Here is a 17,963-nt window from a genome sequence, read left to right as displayed (position 1 = left end):
TATTTTCTAGCTAATTTCTATACATTTTAACAATCAACTAAAATTTATAGCATGTATAACAATTGAAATTATAGCCAAGGCATTAACTTTTGTTAAATTAGATTTTGTCATGTAAAGTCCTATTTAAAATTTTAATTTTTGAGTCATATCAATTAGTTCTGAATAACTTTTTCCTTTAAAAGTTTAATGGTACATTTTAAGTAATCAATTAACATACGAAAATAATAACATATAACTCCTAAATATCCCATATCAAAAGCAAAATAATTCTTACACATTTTTTGTGCATTTTCAGTTCAAAGCTACTTTATTTATGGACTTTAACTGGTGACAAAAAAAATGAGTCAAAAAAAATATCAGCTCCAAAAACTGACAAATGTGCAGCAAAAGATTATGAAAACATGCAGTGGTTTCATTAAATTAACAACAATAAATAGAAAAATGTAACTAACGTATTACCAGTTTGTGCCATAAATTTAGCAGCATCAGCTTGTTCCTGAGGGACCCTTTTTTCATGAACAGATCGAGGTCGCTGACTTTTAATTGTATGATCTCCCATCATTCCAAATTCTAAAGACAGAATAAAGGTATATGAAAGCTTGTGTGTAGACATTTCTCAAAAATTACATTACTGTCTCATGCAATATGTTCCTATACATACCTAGAAGTTACTAATTAAATTTACAGTTTTAAACATTCTAGGCTCATTTGCTTGGACTATCCCTAGACTCAAACCAGAAAACCTATAAACATGAACAAGATTTCAAGAAGCAGTAACAGTCAAATGACACATCAGTTTTTAAGTCAACTTGAGCAACAAAAATACTGTGCCCTTCTCTGACAATGGCGTGAAGCAATACATCAGAAAAAATACAACCACAGTGTTAACTGTTTTTTATTATTATTTTTTTTTCCAGAGAGAATTCTGGTTAGCAGTTGTCTCTTTGCTAACAGTGATCACCCCCACAAGTTTTTCAGGACTTTTCTAGAGGAATGACTAATTCTGTAACTAACTTTCCTAAGGTAAAACATTCACTTAATGGACTACTTTTTCATTCAGACTGAGGTTACTCTTGGTGTTCTCAAAGGGAAGATGGTATCCCTGGGAAGTCTCATTCTTTCCTACTCTGATCAAATAATTCTTCATCCTTTCTCTAGTCACATATAAAACAATCTTTTCTCTTTTATAGTGGCATCCTAAAAGGAGAATAACTGTAGACTTATGTTGTTTAATCTTTGAAAGTGAAGCTTCCAATAAAGGTAAAAAATCCATACCTAAGTGAGGCAAGTGAGGAGAGAAAATGTAAGTTCAACACAATAGTTCCTATATAATTAATATATTTTTAAAAATTCCAATGTTTAATAATTCATATGCTCACAATTCTGCAAATGTTTGGCCTCGCTGAACTGTTGCTGGTTTTTATTAAAAGTAGTTTTAATAAAACCAAAGCCTAATGTATGTAATAGTTATTGGTTCTGCCTCATAAGAGTATAGGTAGGGAATGGAATTCCTAAGGTAAAGGTATTGTGATGCTTCCTCTTACATCACAAGAAAGAGACTCTTAGGACTACATCTTCACTACGTGATAAAAAGAAAAAAAAAAAAACTAGCCAAAAGGCATTTTAATTACAGTACAGATATATTACCGGAACTAAGAATGTCAAAATTTGAGAATGAAAAAATTGACCAGTTTGCAGTTCAGCTTTTTTCATAAATTTTTAAAAACTTGTTCTCATGCTTAGATATCCCAACTTACTTTGCAGTATGCTTTGTAAGCAGTAATTGTACCAATCATTGTAAGAAAAAAAGACTAGCATGCTTTCTGTTTGTCCTGGTAAATTCTCCAATAATTATGACATCTGACAGATTGACTTCTCTAAAACTGTTGGAAGCTATCAGACTCAAAAATATTGCCTGATAAACCTGAGATATCTAAATGTGTTGGTTTATGGCAGGTTAGATAATATCAAAAGCAGAAAATGGAAAATTTCATAAAATGTCAGTTTAATCTTATATAATCCATCCCTATTTTCTATCACTGCAAGCATCATTCCATTCATCTACGTACAGAGCAAGTGCTGCCTAAGCCATTTTTCATCAGGCTAATAAGCAATATCCAATCAGTCACATAATGATTTTGGAAAATGGCTATTTCAAAAGCTATCTAAACTTTTCCGCTATCCAAAATTTAAAAGTATTATATGCAATTGAAATACTTCTGGGTATAAAATAGCAAAAATGCAGCAGTAATTTTATTATCGTTATCGTTTACTTTCTATTGAATTTATAATTTGTGTACACTGTGTATATGTGTGTCACTTTCTGCTTTTAAGTTAAGCGTGTATGTTTATGCAAATCAGTTGGGCACTCTCCTACTCACACTAAGGTGGCTTTGGCTGTGATAAGGCAAAGCATGCAGCAACACTACTCCAGGTCTATAGCTTCCAAATTACGCAGTATTTTTATAACCTGTTGTAATGAAAGGCAATTCTCAAGCTCAGGGGCAGCATGGTAATAGCCTGCAATCCATCTTTCTGGAGAAATGTTGAGAAAGGAAGGAGAAAAGGTTCATTTGTACACAAAGTCTGATCTTGAAATTTAAGGATCTGAGGGCTATCATTGGATACTACTGAGATAACTTTTTGGTTTTGCTTGGTTTATTTGGTTTTTTGAGACAAGATCTTTCTATGTAGCTTAGGCTGACCTTGAACTCACTCGGTAGCCCAGGAAAGCCTCAAATTCATGCTAATCCTCCTGCCTCAGCCTCTTGAGTGCTGGGATTAGAGTTGTGCTCCACCACTCCAAGTTTGAGTGGTTTTGGTTTTTTGTTTGTTTAGTTTTCTGGTTTTTTTTTTTTTTTTTTTTTTTTTTTTCCGGTCTTTTTGAGACAGGATTTCACTGTGTAGTTCAGCCTGGCCTTGAACTCACTTTGTAGCTGAGGCTAACGTCGAACTCACAGGGATCCTCTTGTCTCAGCTTCCCTAGAGCTGGGACTACAGGTGTACGCCACTATGCCCAGCAAATAATTTTGAAATGTCATGTTAAATTTTTGATGATTTCTGAAGTAAGAACACAGGACAAATATTTATTTTTTTAAAATAGGCATCAAGGAAATTATTCCATATTATTAGCTGGAATGGGATTTACACATCTCAAAAATATTTGTAATATAAAGTAAGTTCAATATTCTGTAGTTAGCACTTATCAACAGTAATGTTCTATGATCATAGTAGTACTTTATTATAGATCACAATAGTTAAGAAATTCTTCAATAATCTGTAGACTTGAATATATATCTCGTACATAAATAATAGTTTAAAATGAAATTTTTGGTTCTTCTCAGTGCAATTTACCTCCAAAATCATGTTTTAAAAATGGTAATTAATAAGACACAACTGAGTTTCCTATAAGATATAAAATAATCTAATAATTTATTTTTCTTAGATAGAAAAACAACACTATGGTGGTATTTTTTTAATATTCCAAACCTACTATCCCAGATTTCAAAAAATTCTAATTTGTAATTGAAGTATGCAAAGTGTCAGTTTCTTCTGTTAATATTTATATTTCAAGTGTCTTAAAATAAAAATCCTCTTTTTGGTCTTACAGATGTTAACAAATATTATGGTACTATTCACATCTTACAATGGCTTATTTTCAAAATATGTTATCATTCATGATAACACTGTCTTCTTCACATCTAGTAAAAATAAAGGTCAGAAAGATTATAAAAACTTAGAAACAAGGCCAAACTCTTGTTGTGTACTATCATTCTCCTGTGTGGGAAATGTGGATCATGGTAGAGCTGTAGCATGCTATGCTTTCTGGATAATATAAGTTCATCATGAATGTTTGATTACGTTCAAACAATTCTCCATTGGCAAAGATACTATACTACATTAGTTACACAAGGAAAATAACATAACCAAATAAAAAGATGATCTGCTTTGGTGAACGCAATAAAAAGCAAGTCATGATATCAAATGAAATAGGTAGAGCATATAGTATTGTGTATGTGCATTACAATCCATGGCTTATGGAAATAAGTTATTTTATCTGTCTTCATGTTGATGGTGTCAATGAAGTGGTAACTTAAATAAATATTCATGTAGAAAATCCAAATGACTGATGATGACTTCCATGTTTTGGCACATTTTCTCAGATAATCTTTTACTGTGCTTCTTGCTAAGAAGCAGTAGTGTCTGAAAGTTAGATAAAAATCAAAGCTCCATGAAGGAAAAGTTTGGAAAGTCTTTTGCTTGAAGTGTAGTTTTCTGTCTTTGCTTTTCTCATCCAAGATTATATAAGTACAAGCTCATTAAGAAAAACGTACACTTTCAGCTTGATAATGAATTGTCATTTATGAAGTTTTTGTCAAGTGTTGTAATGTATGATGGAATTCATCTAAAAGCTAAAACACACACACCCTTGTTATTTTATCACGTGTTTATTTTAAAAGATATGGACAAGCAGACCATCAAATCAGTATATAGTAATCATTCCTGCAATCTGTCTTACAATGTGCCTACTACTAGCTTCATGATTTTAGTCAACTTTCTTTGAATCTCCACAGAAACCAGACTAGGCTCTGCTATCGTTGCTTTTCAAGAACTTTAGATTTATGTCCTGTTTATACAGTGTGGCCAAATTGTATTCCCAGGTATAATATAGATGGTCACACTGCTCTACTATGGCTCACATTTTTCTCAACAGGGAAGACCTGTTCTTCCAACCATGCCTGCAGTGATGTCCCCTACAGTCCTGACTCCAAAGACTGCTACAGGGAGTACTTCTTCATCAGCCAAAAATAAGCACACTCTACCTTCCCTAGCTTCTGTTTTGCTTTGACTCAATAACAGACTTTCATGCTATCTATTGCATTAACTGTCTTACTCCTCCTCCTAGACGATAAACTTCTAAGTGATAGAAAGCATTGCTTATGAATTTTAAAATCATGTCTCACTTTATGTAGAAATGTGGTTCAATATTTATTTAAAGAAATAAATTTTAGGTTAAGAATCGCTTCTTCTAAATCCGTATTTCTATACATCTGGAGAGACTTCTTGAACTTGCTTGGTAAACAGTTTAGTGAGGAAAATTAAAATTCTCAGACACTTGAAAATTAGTTATGTATGGTTATGACAGTTCAAAATTCTTGTTGTTAGATATTTCATTATCCATAAACATATGCAGGTTATTATTAGATATTACCTTATTTAGAAATTAAATCTCACTTTAACGGAAAACTTTATTGTACATAAAGATTTATTAATTGTTTAATGTATGCTAGGTACTAAAGCTACAAAGAAAATAAATGGTGTTTGCTTTTCTGAAGTTCATAGTCCAAGGAAATTTACTGAAGAGAGCCTAATCTTTTGAAATTATCTATCTTTATTAAAATACTAACCTACAATAATAAAACACAATAAGAACCTACCTTAAGATATTTATATTAATTTCCTGAGTTTTAGAATACGTTTAATGACAATGACTTGTTATTATGTTTCAAAAGACAAAGTATAACTTTTGACTCTTGCAACTGCACAACTGAAATGTGATTTCATTGACTGAAATCGCACAGTAGAAATTATAAAATATGTGACTTTGTGGCCGAAGAAACATTCTGTCGTCTGGCTGGCTTAAAGTGGCATTGGCAAATAAATTCTGTATCTTGGGAATAAGATGATTAATGCATCCAGGCTCACCTTTAGGCAAGTGAATGAGTTACTGAATTTGCTCATTTAGTTTTACATGTACAGAACTGGTTACAGGGATTGTGCATGCAATTATTTTTCTGAATAATGTAGCTCGGACACCCACAGATAATAAGCTGAATCATCAGCATTTTTCTACTTTTATTTCAGGATCTATTCTGATTTTTTTACATTTTTTGAAATGTGAACTGACACGACCATTGAATTTTCTTAGTAAGCGTTTGTTGAGTACCTATGTAGGCAGAAGTTCCATGTGAAGTTAGAGGTGAGAAGGCAATGAACGGAGTCCCCACAATGATATTTCAGAGACTAGCAGGGGTCATTTAAAGCTGGAATTTTATAATTAATATCATTTGTTAAACTTATGAAAAACATTTTTAAAAATAATTTTACTACCTAAGATGAATACCCAAATTTAATTTTTCCAAATAACAGTAAGAAATAGAGTAAGAGACAACATTCAAAAAGTAAAGAAAGTTATACATCAATATTTACATTAGTAAATATTAAGAAATATGCAAATAAAATCAATAAATACATTTTAATAAATACTAAGACTGAGAGTTCATCATTAAAATTTAAGAAATCAACTGCTGTTCAATTCTACACATTATTTCTTGGTTCCAATGCCAGAATCAGATATCTAACTATTGGGAAAAGGATGTCATTTCTTACAAAAGAATCTTGCTTTTCAAAACACTCCTTCAGAAATGATTTTATTAGTTAGCTCGCTATGACTGGTAAGTAGATCATTAATTTTATGGCACCTGTCAAAGTGATAAAGCATGAAACAGTCAAGGGATACCCTGCTAGCATGTTTAGAGGAAAGTTTAAAATATCAGAAGTTTCGATGAAGTTGTTGAAATATGTAACTTGCAAAATGTTTTAAAGGAGTGACTATCAAATATATGTAGTATATCTGCTTTTACATAATGGTGCAATGCTTTCATTTATCCTTATTCCAAGTAGGAAGATTGAAATATTTATTTGCAATGATGGATTTTTATAGAATTCCTTGAACATGTATACTTGAAAATTACATGATGAAATGTCTTATTTACAGCGTTCCGAGAAATTTGAGGTATAAACCCTTGCATCATCACTCTTATACTTATTCTGTCTACCTTCTGGGAAATGTTACCAAGTTGGACACATTCTTCCACATAAGAAATCATCAATGTGCATAATCACGTAAGACTTATTTGTAAATATTACTTATACATCCTCAGATTGTGTTTGGTTTTTTTTTTTTTTTTTTCCTTTTTTTTGTCTTTTTGAGATAGGGTCTCACTATGCAGTTCAGCCTGGCCTTGAACGCACTTTGTAGCCCAGGCTGGTCTCAGACTCAAGCAGTCCTCTTGCTTCAGCCTCCACAGTGCTAGGATTATAGGCGTGCGCCACCACGCCCAGTTTGGATTACCTTTTATTACCTCATTTTTTTGTGAATTACGGGATTCTTATAAATTAGTAGCAATTATTTGCTTAAAACATATTTATTAGCAAGGAGCCAAATAAAAGTAGAAGCACATAAATGATAAATACAATTCTACTTCAGTAGTAAACTCATCTTTGAACATTTTCCCTCACTCCCTGGTGTGGTGGACACACTAGTTTTAAAATAAGATGTTTTCCCGTCAGCTGTAGTACATTTTGCAACAGACTAAAACCTGTACATGCTAAGATTTTTAGTAACTTATTGCCAAAGTGGCCAAACAAGACCACAAAGACTTTGAAATACAAGAAAGTCAAGCGAGCTGTTCCTAGATAAAATTACAGTGGTGCCTCGGTTCACGAACACTTTTGTTTGGAAACAATTCGGTTTGCAAGTAGAAATGTGTGGCAAAATTTTATTTCTGTTTGCAAACTCTGCATTGAGCAAGGAACAGGCCATGGTTAGCTTTCCCACGCAAACACTAATGTGGCAATCTTTTTGTGTGTGTGTGTGGTACCAGGAATCGAACTCATGACTTTGTGCTTGCCAGGCAAGCGCTGAGCTATATCCCTGGACCACTCAATGTGGCTATCTTTAACAGAATCCTGCAACAAATTTAGTTTGTGAACTGAGGTACCACTCTATATTTTATTTTCTAACTAGAACTGATACCATTTTCTTTCCTGCCAACCTCTCTGAAATGCAGAGGCACATTCTGGGTGCAGAGAAGTCTTTACAGGGGCTTCCAAAGGGAGGGGGCAATGCTCTGGGTGTGGGAGAGACTTGTCATTCAGGTTTCCCTGGAAGCAAAACAAAACAAAAGCAAACAAATGAGTGCGAGTGCATCAACTAGTAATGGGAGGCCAAGTTTTTGAAAGGGAAAATGACTGGTTTCAGTGATGATGAAGCAAGTTACAGGATATACAGATTTGAAGCAGCAGAATGTTCAGAACAGGATGAGCCACAAGTTGGTAATTATCCTTTGAGTACAAAGTATGTGAAGAGATGCAAAATGTAAGATGCAAGCTAAGCAATAATGGAGAACAGACAGGAGTAGATTGCAGAGAAAACTTAGAGGCAGCACAAGTTAGTAAGAGGCTGTTGGACTTGTCCATCTATAACTGATTGGATGGGAGTGAGTTCTGATGGAAAAATCACTGGTAGGTCCTAGGTCTGGGTAAGCAGGTACAGAATATCACTGTCAGATAAAGGACTAGACCAGAAATATATTTAGAGGCTATCCTCCACATACTGCAAGTCTGTCTTCAAGCTACTCAGTCAAAACTATCAGCAACTAAAGCAGTGTGTGGTACCTCAAAAGTTTTGAGGGCAAGTATTTTTATAAGGAAATCTATGCTTTAAAAAAGTAACATTCTTTGGTTGGACATTTTTGACATATCTTACATATATCTAAAGTGATATGCTTTTTTGAGAACTTTAATACAATGATTCATCTATGCTTTTCAATTAAGGCCAATGTTTATGGCTCTCTTGAATTTCCCAAAACTTTTTATCACTTACTGTAACAATAGAACACAAAATAATTCAACTGAAAGTAATATTACTGTATGTATATATACATTCTGAAGGAAACAATTTACTGAAAGGTATAATTTTTAAAAATTATTATTTTATAGTACTACCATTAATGTATTAGTAGTACAAAGTAAAAGTTACAGCCCAATTGAAGGGTCAAAGATTAGGTAATGGTTGCTTGCCCCCTTCCAAATTATATAAACGACAGGTAAACCAGGAAATATCTTCTTTCATGCTGTTTGGTAAAACACTGGTACTTGGTAACTCTAGAACATCATTTGTTGGAATTGAATTATACTAAATGAGTTCAAAATGTCAGGGTTTACTTTAGGTACTGGACAATAAGAGAGAAGAATAGCCGGGCATGGTGGCGCATGCCTGTAATCCCAGCACTCGGGAAGCTGAGGCAGGATCATTGTGAGTTTGAGACCAGCATGGGGTACAAAGTGAGCTCAAGGCCAGCCTGAACTGCACAGCGAGACCCTGTCTCAAAAAAAAAAAAAAAAAAAAAAGATTAAAAAATAAATATTTCAACTAAAGTATTATTTATACATAGTTACTGGAATAATTATCAAAAGTTTCTTAATGGAAATGATTTTTCTAAGACACACATACACTGTTTATAATTTCTAAAGTATCTTTAACATCTTAACTATTCCCTTCATCCTAGAAGTTATTTTCAGGGACAGTTTAAGATACATGGAGAATATTTTCTCTATGTTTCTAAGATATAAATTTATTCTTATACTCAATTAATAGATTCAACCGATTTGCACAAATTCTCTTTATGGCTACTAGAATTCAGGTGGCATTCTAAAAAGAATTCTCCACATGATTAGCCTTTTCAGAGAAGCCTTTCACATACTGGGAACATGAAGACCATTTTAACTGGCATGTGGGCTAAGGCTTCCTGTGCAGGAGTGGAAAATAAGTAGGCAATCAGGAGATACAGCTCATATTTCAAAGCATCAACACACACATTTCCTGCACCTGCTCCTTCTTGCAAACGGAGATGCTGGGAATATGATCTTCAAGATTTTTTTAAGTTACAAAATTATACTAATTTCTCAGGCCAAGGTTGGTCGAAGAATATGTGGACCATGTTCGCCAACCAAGAGGCAAAGGAGACGTAGTCAAGCTCAATTCACAGCTCTGCGCACTGACTTGCATGCGGTGTGCGCACGCAGGCCTCTCAGTAACTCGATGCATTGTTTGGCTGCTTCCAATCATTTTTTGATCAGTTTTTAAAATTTATCTTGACACACACCCAAAAATCTAAATCAAGGTTTACTTTGCATAATATTTATTTAAAAATTTGCATCTCTATTGTTGCAAGCATCCAAGGGCAAGGGAAAATTTTAGTTTTTGTTTTGTTTTGTTTTTTTTCCAGTACTGGGAATCGAACTCACAACCTTGCGCTTGCCACGCAAGTGCTGTGCCGCTGAGCTAAATCCCCAGCCCCCAAGGGAAAATTTTAGAACAGAGAGCTTTTTCAAAAATACTAGAGAAAGGGCTGGGAATGTAGCTCAGTGCTAGAGTGCTTGCTTAGCATGCACAAGGCCTTGAGCTCAATCCCCAGTACCACACACACAAAAGAAAAAGAGAAAGAAACAAAATAAAACTTGAGAAAAAATAAATCTGACTCATTCAACAAACACAAAACATCATTTTCCACATGGGATCCTAGGCAATGGAGATATTGTGGAGAACAGAGCTGAAAACATTTTTTATAGCAGAACATTTTAGTCTGATATTTAAAGCTTATGAGACATGTGGTTATTAAATTTACTAGACAGCCCTTCAGAAAGGTTAGTGACAAGCCATTATAAACATATATAAGTGCGTATATTGGTGTGTCACATTAATACTTTTTAACTTGTTGTTTCATCTATAGTTTCCTCAAGATAAAACTAACTGAAGTGTATATCTCTTCCATAGTAGTCAGTATTTCTTAGCAACGAGAACCACATACAACTGTGGACGCAATACCCACGTCATCATGGTCCCAACAATACTTTGAGAGGCTTTCAAAGCTGACAGAATTTTAATTTTCTTTCTCCTCCTGACTTTCTCTTCTTTCCTTGCCTAGCAGTTCCTCATTTTCTACCTGAGTTTTCCCTTGGGTACTGCCTCAACATTCTCTCCCTCAGAAGTCACCCATACCCACAGATTAAGGTTATAGCTTCCAGGCAAACAACTGTCAGTCTCTCCTACATCTTCCACATTACCCCTGCTAAGCGCCAAGTACATATTCTGCTGGCAAATTCAGCATCTATGGAAACAAGTTAATCATTTCCCTTGGCACATCCGCTTGTAGCTGAATGCTTCAAATTTCTTCTTAGCAAACATACAGTGCCCCAAATAAATATTTGGTGAATAAATAAGTAGCAAAGTAAAAATAAGTTGGGTAGAAATAGTTCAGCAAATTGTCTTAGGTTCATCTGAACATCTTGATGGACCAGTTTCCTAATATAAAGATAGGCCCTGGGGCTTGACTTGAAAAGCTGAAGGCTACAAAATGGAAGTTATTTTGCATAAAGACAAGGTAAAATGTTTAAGTTTACTGAGGCCCACTTATGGCAGTTGAGAAGAGTGGGGTTGAGATTAAGAAAGTTTGGGGAAAAATGAAGAGGGAGGAATCCAGAAAAATAGAGAAGAATGAGGTGTTTAACTATAAGGGTATATGCTCTGTTGGGTGAAATATAACTCCTCTCTACTCCACATATTTTTTATTAAAAGGTTAATATCTACTCTAGCTCCTTAAGGGGAGAGGATTAAAGAAAGGCAGACTGGTTTCAGGTTGAGGCTGACTTGAGGGAACAGAAAATAGCCCAGAAGCAAAATGTGAAGTAATGTTTGCTAATATAGCTGAAAAACCATCAGGCAGGCATGACCCAACTCTTCCTTCAAAGAATCTTCAAGACATCAGGAGATACTGAATTTCTAGCCCTAAATGATATGGTAACTAAGGCCAAGTATTTTCCTAACATTTATAGTAAGGTGAAGTTCATGTCTACAAGGAAGACTTTGATGATCTCATCATGGTTATAGATTGATACTCTCATAGAGCCTTGAGTGGCTCAAATTGTTAACATCCACTACACATGGCTCGTTAGCTGATCTTGTACTTTCTGAGCCATTTGCGAACTCTAAGAAAGTCTAGCAAGGAGTCCACAATTGTTTACTCATGAACAGACTGGCCTCTGACAAGGCTGGTGACAAAGTGACGAGGTATAGGCAAAGGGGTTAAGGATGGCATCTCTTACATGTCAAATCCTATCTTCAGCTTACACTTTTTTTTCTCTCATGGACCCCAGCCTTTACAAGGGAAACTTCTTTGATTACCTCCTCTCACATTTTGTATATTATTATTTCTTTACTAGAAGATTATGTTAAAGCATGTCCTTCTAGTTGGAATACACGTGTTTTAACTTTGTGTTTTTGTTTTGTTTTCTTTAATGAGTTACACTGCTATTTTTTTGTTTTGGTTTTACTTTTTGTTTGATAAATAAAGCTTAATAAGTCAACAGAATATAGATGCACCAAGCCTCAATTTAAACATGATTGCGTTTTTTTTTCCTGATTGTATTTTTTTTTTTTTTTGGTACTGGGAATCAAACTCACAACCTTGCACTTGCCAGGCAGGTGCTGTGCCGCTGAACTAAATCTCCAGCCCCTAACTGTATTTCTTAAAGTGTGGAATTAGAAACTTTGAACTACTTAGCACTTCGCTATGGTCTTTGTTTTAGAGATATACTGAAAAAAAAAAATATATATATATATATATATATACATATATATATGTATAGAAAAAAGTACTCAGACCAGTAAAATGGTGAGAAGAGAGTGAGGAATGTTTCAAATTTATACTTTACTGCCAGAAGCTGGGCATGGAGGTGCACACCCATAATCCCAGCACTCAGAGGCTGAGGCAGGAGGATCCTTGAGAGTTCCAGACCAGCCGAGGCTACAAAGTGAGTGCAAAGCCAGCCTGAACTGCATAGCAAGACCCTGTCTCAAGAAAAAAAAAAAACAAAAAAAAACAAAATTATACTTTACTGCCAGGTTTATCTTGGAAATAATTTAGATTGCCCAATAGATAAGGGACTTCAGAGAATAGAATCCATTGGGAAATATAGGACAAATTCAAATAATCAGACTTCAATATTCTAGGTACAACTGCCATACAAATAGATACTTGATAGACTTAAGAACTGAGAATGCTTGGCTGGAGGAAAAGAAAATCTAAGAAAAGATAATAATTATCCTCGAATGTTTGCAAACTGTTCATGAAGCACAAGGAATAAATCACATTGTTTCTTAGGAAAAAGTTTGGGGAAAAAAATGGGCCAAATCCATAGAAAGTACTTTGTACTGATTTGAGGCATATACTGATTTGAGATGTATATAAAGGAATGGATGCCCAGAGGAAGTACCCAGCCTTTGATCCTTGGAAGTGTCTAAACACAGCCTGTGTGACTAATGAATATCACAGAGAGAATTTCTGCATGTATTTATCTCTGAGTGCTGGAACTGATTCTTAATTTTCTTTTAACAGTATTTTCTATCAGTTTTCATCTAATCATATCTGCTTCCAGAGAATTTTGCAAATCTGTCACTGTCTTATTATGTCTAACACTGTCTCTCTAGTCTAAATCCAGCTGTGTCTCCCTAAGCAACCCAGGCTAGCCTCCAACTCTCAGCAGTCCTCCTGCCTCAGCATCCTGAGTGCTGGGACTGGAGGAGTGCACATTCCAGCTCTCAACCCTCTCTGACCACCAAACACAAAGCAGTTATGCTGTCATTCTCAAAGGTCCAATTATAATTCTCTGCAAAGTACTTATCCACACCGGAGATTTGTCTGTTTTTCTTTATTTCTTTGATTTATATTTTTATGAAAGCATTATTATAGTTCTAGTTTTTGTCTCTTAAGTGACTTTATTTTTCCAGTTTTTATTTTTTATTAGTACAATCCTCAAAACTGAGTGTTTCAGGCGAGAGAGATCTTACTGCTCTTGTCCATTACTATCCCTTGTGTTTTGCAAATCACAGAAAAATACTGTGATTTGAGAAAGAAGAAACAGAATGAGAGGGAGTAGATTATTATTTAATAGTATTTCATCATAGCCACTCTATTGTGATTTCTCAGATCTTTCAATCCAGACACACTTGCTTTAATAATGTCCAACTCAAGGTTCAATCAATTCAATTTGCTAATGTCAGTAATTACATGCTTAGTTTTTAGTTCCAAATGTGTATATTTCTTCTGTGTTCTTCCATTATTTCTTTATTCTTTATTATTCTTTGCTATTTTTTATTTCTACTTTTAAAAAAGTCATTCCAAATGAACATTTTGGAGGTTTTTTTTCTAATTCTTAATGTGTTTCTTGTGTTGCATCAGCTGCTTCTTCTGCATATTTTCTTTCTTCAAGTTTAGTTAATTCGGTTTTGTTTTATTTAATTTATGTCTTTGAAGGTGTATTTCGTGTACCATTTTTTAACTATGAAACTCATATCAAGTCGCTGTACAAAAGTAATCTTCCACAGCAAAACATTTTTTGGCTTTATGGTACTTCTTCATAAAAATACAATCCATTCCATACATCTCCTGGAATATACTAGTGCCTGATTTGTTTTTGTGGTTGTTCTTTTTGTTTTTCTTTTTTTATTAAAGGAGCAAGCATGTTCTTCTCCCACCCATTCTGCCCCTCAACAGAAGGCAACTTCCTTTTTAGTATTTCAGAGACGCCTCCCTCCTTTGACAGAAGGGATAATGCTTTGCAGCCCCAGGCTTTGTGTAGTTGGGTAGATTTTAGCTTTCTATCCCTGCACAGGCTGAGGGCACTCCTGCACAAGGAACAGTCCTGAGATCTCAAGTCTGAGCCACTGAGAGCTTGTAACTGCTGAAGACAGTTAAAAGCCCCCATCTTATCCTTGTTTATCACTTTCTCTTTCTTTTTGGTGGTTGTTCTATTTTATGGACACCTATAAATTTTGCTTTATTCCTAGCCTGGCTCATTTTTCCTTCCATTACATTTTATGCAGCACTCATATGAATTTTTAACAGGTCTATGTCCATCCACGTCAGCTGCTTTTGCTATGCGGCTGGAATTTTTTCCAGGGAAGTGGACACTGTAGTTAAATGCCATGTTCCACATGAGTTAAGTCCTATTATCATTTCTACTGTAGATAGGGAGATCGTAAGTCTTCAAGAGGTTATATTATTTGTCCATCATCACATAGCTAATGAGTGTTGGGTCTAAGACTTAAAAAGGTTCCCTTGTAATGTATGTACAAGCCACACCCTCAAGTATAAGGGACACATAATGACCTTCACCTAATGCTAATTTTCTATACCTACACTTTGCATAGTTTATACTTCATTAAATTGTAATACATACTTTCACAGTGTTAATTATGCTATATATAACCAACATAATTAAGATAGAATTGGGTAAATGTATCCTCAGGTTTTTAATAGCTCAGCTGTAGGTCCTTTGCTAATGCTTTGTAAGTTTTAGTTGATACTGCAGGGGAAGCAAAATATGCTAAGTTAAGAGTCTCAGAATGTGAACTGATATCAAGATGCCCTAAAAAATAATCTTTATAGTGTCATTAACATGAGGTTGGCTCTACTGGAAACACCTCAACAGTGAGTAATGTATCATACTGCTCCTTCCTTAATGTTTTCATCTTTGGCAACCAGATGCCTTTTAAATTTTGCCTCTAACAAAATTTTCTTTATTGAACATAAATAAGATCAACTTACATTTTAAAGGAAGCATTTGAAAGTGTGAGTATAGAGCCACATGCAATTCATTCTGTAAAATGCATAGGAACAAATTAGAGAAATTTATGTATTTATTCCCTAAATTACTGAGAGCCAACGACATTACTTTTTTGGTGTCCTTCATAAACCAGAAAGGTTTTCTGACGTCAATTTTAATAGAACAGAATTCCCACAACAGTGCTCAATTCTTCTTAGCAAATAGATGAAAAAAAAATGAATTCCTTTCCCAGACAATCTGTAATCACTCAAAAAGGTCACAACTGAATCATACAAGAACTTATTTTTCTGTGCTAACAGTGTTCTATGTTTTGTTCAAACCCTATGGTGTCACAGAATCAGAATTTCCTATTACCCCAAAACTGCAGATTGACCTCAAAAACAGACTTGGAATAAAAATCCTTCCAGACACTAAGAAAAAAAAATGAAACACAAACAACCACCACATGAGGTTTGACATTTAAGAGTGACCTTTGTGTTGCAAAAAATGCCATTTTCCAAAAAAACCAACATTCAAACTTTCCTAGAAACAAATTTGCAAATGAAAAGACAACACCAGCTAAAGGAAGTAATTACTAGCCCTATTTTTTTTGCAAATATCACTCAAATTGGTAAAGTTAAATGTCCAGATTAAAATGCTCCATCAATTTTCACATGGCTTCTGCCATACTGCTGATTTGTTTGATAACTCCACTAAACGTACATTTTCTTTCAATTTCTAAACTTCCTTTCTTCACATACTGCTTGAAAGACCAAGAGCACTGTACTCTGGTATACAGATGGTCTCACTGCATTTAGTAACTTCAGCATTTAACCTAGGTTTGTGGTTTACTGTCTTGACCTCAATCTTTGGCCTCAGAATGTTACCCAGTACTAAAAGCTGCTATCTGTAGGCTTCAAGTAGAGGACTGTGTGAAAAAGATAGTCAGAGCCATTTAAATCCTACCCTGAGACTAGAAAGTAAGTGGTATCAATGCATACATGACAAAGTGAACAAAAATAAGCATTCTAAACTGAACTCAGAACCCACAGAAATATGTGTCAATATTTTCTTGTCCTTGCTTTTAAGTGAAGACATTATATTTTCTTTAGTTCTTACCATATCATTATGTTTTGGTAGAAGGATAGAATCTGTTACTGACATATATTTATGTGAAATAAAAATTATTATTCCCTCAGACAATGAAATATGGAACTGAAGTATACTTTGATAAATATCCATTTGCACAACAATTAAGAATGGAGATTCAAAACTGGGACAGTCAGTGTTCAAAGCTCATATTCTTAAACAGACCTTGAACTGAAATTAAGTATATAAACACAGAGTGGTCTCCCCTCATAGAAACATAAATTGTATTCATTACAGAAAATATAAGATACTAGAAAAATATATATCTAGCAACTGTGCTATGAAAAATTTGATCTTTATTCATAGGAGAAAAGCATATATATCAAGATATTAATAAGGTTTTGTTGAAAATTTGTACTGGAGATCACCTAATAGTGCAAAGATTGCAGTAATTTAAAAATTCACTCAGTTAATGTAAGACATTTTTGATAGGCTCCTGCTGGGGTATGAGTTGCTGAATTATTATGATGGTGTTGGTCTAACATGGTTGAAGCCTAAAACAATAGTTTATCTTCCCAATGACAACCAGCACCCCTTTTCTCCTCCCCTCAGCCCAAAGTACAACTTCCTCTTGCCCTTCCCGTGTAAAGAAACCCCCAATCAGCTTCTGACATGTCACTAAGCCTGCTCCTTAAGCGCCGTCCCTAGCCAGAGTCTTTATAAACCCCAGCTCCTTTGTCTAGCCCCACAGGAGTCTGGTATGGTATGCTGCCCTCTCCTCTCCATGTCAGGAGTACCGGCCTTCTTTCTTTTGTTTGGTTCTTTTCTGTGCCGAAAACCTAACAATTTCCTGTGTCTTATAGGTTAATAAAGTCAGTTTCTACCATTGACATCTCAAGGTAGGTTACTGGCATGTTTTCATCCAAATGACAAAAAGAGGAGCTCAGAAGAATGATTTCTACAAACTTGAGGGAGACTGAAACCTGTGCTGATCAGAAGTCCACTTAAGCACCAGGCCTGCTCGCCGGAATCAGTGTGATGGTTATATTGAGAGGAGGACCTGTGAATCACAAATGCAGGAGGGAATCTATTTCTGTAGCTCCACTCGTGGGTGTGGATTTGGACAAGTACAAGATAAAAGGCCTCAAACTTGGTGAAAATGATACACTAAGGTAAAAAGGAAAGAACAATAAGGAATTACTTTTGATATGTTTATGAACTCAGTTTGAGTTTTATGTATGTATGTATGTATTTTTGTGGTACTGGGGCCTGAACCCAGGACCTTTTCACAGAGCTATATCCCTACCTCTTTTTTTCCTTTTTATCTTGATGGGACTAGGTAAACTGCTGACTTGCTGAGCAATCCTCCAACAAACTCCCAGTGTGCTGCGATTAAAGACCTGTGCTGGTGTTCTACTGTCCTG

General features: G+C 34.9%; 1 protein-coding gene across 3 annotated transcripts in view; it reads right to left on the bottom strand.

Moving 5' to 3' along the window:
- The window catches only part of Adgrb3 (adhesion G protein-coupled receptor B3), a 705,185-nt gene that overhangs the window by 424,944 nt on the left and 262,278 nt on the right, over nucleotides 1-17,963 (bottom strand). For all 3 annotated transcript variants that reach the window (XM_005404463.2, XM_005404464.2, XM_005404465.2), the window contains one exon: nucleotides 460-570. In XM_005404463.2, the coding sequence (XP_005404520.1) occupies nucleotides 460-570 (111 nt within the window). The remainder of the gene's footprint in view (nucleotides 1-459; nucleotides 571-17,963) is intronic.

This window comes from Chinchilla lanigera, unplaced genomic scaffold, assembly GCF_000276665.1.
Source record: "Chinchilla lanigera isolate Chin_1 unplaced genomic scaffold, ChiLan1.0 scaffold00087, whole genome shotgun sequence".
Taxonomy (NCBI): Eukaryota; Metazoa; Chordata; class Mammalia; order Rodentia; family Chinchillidae; genus Chinchilla; species Chinchilla lanigera.
The sequence above is the reverse complement of the archived record's forward strand: the minus strand, read 5'-3'. Positions and strand labels throughout refer to the sequence as shown.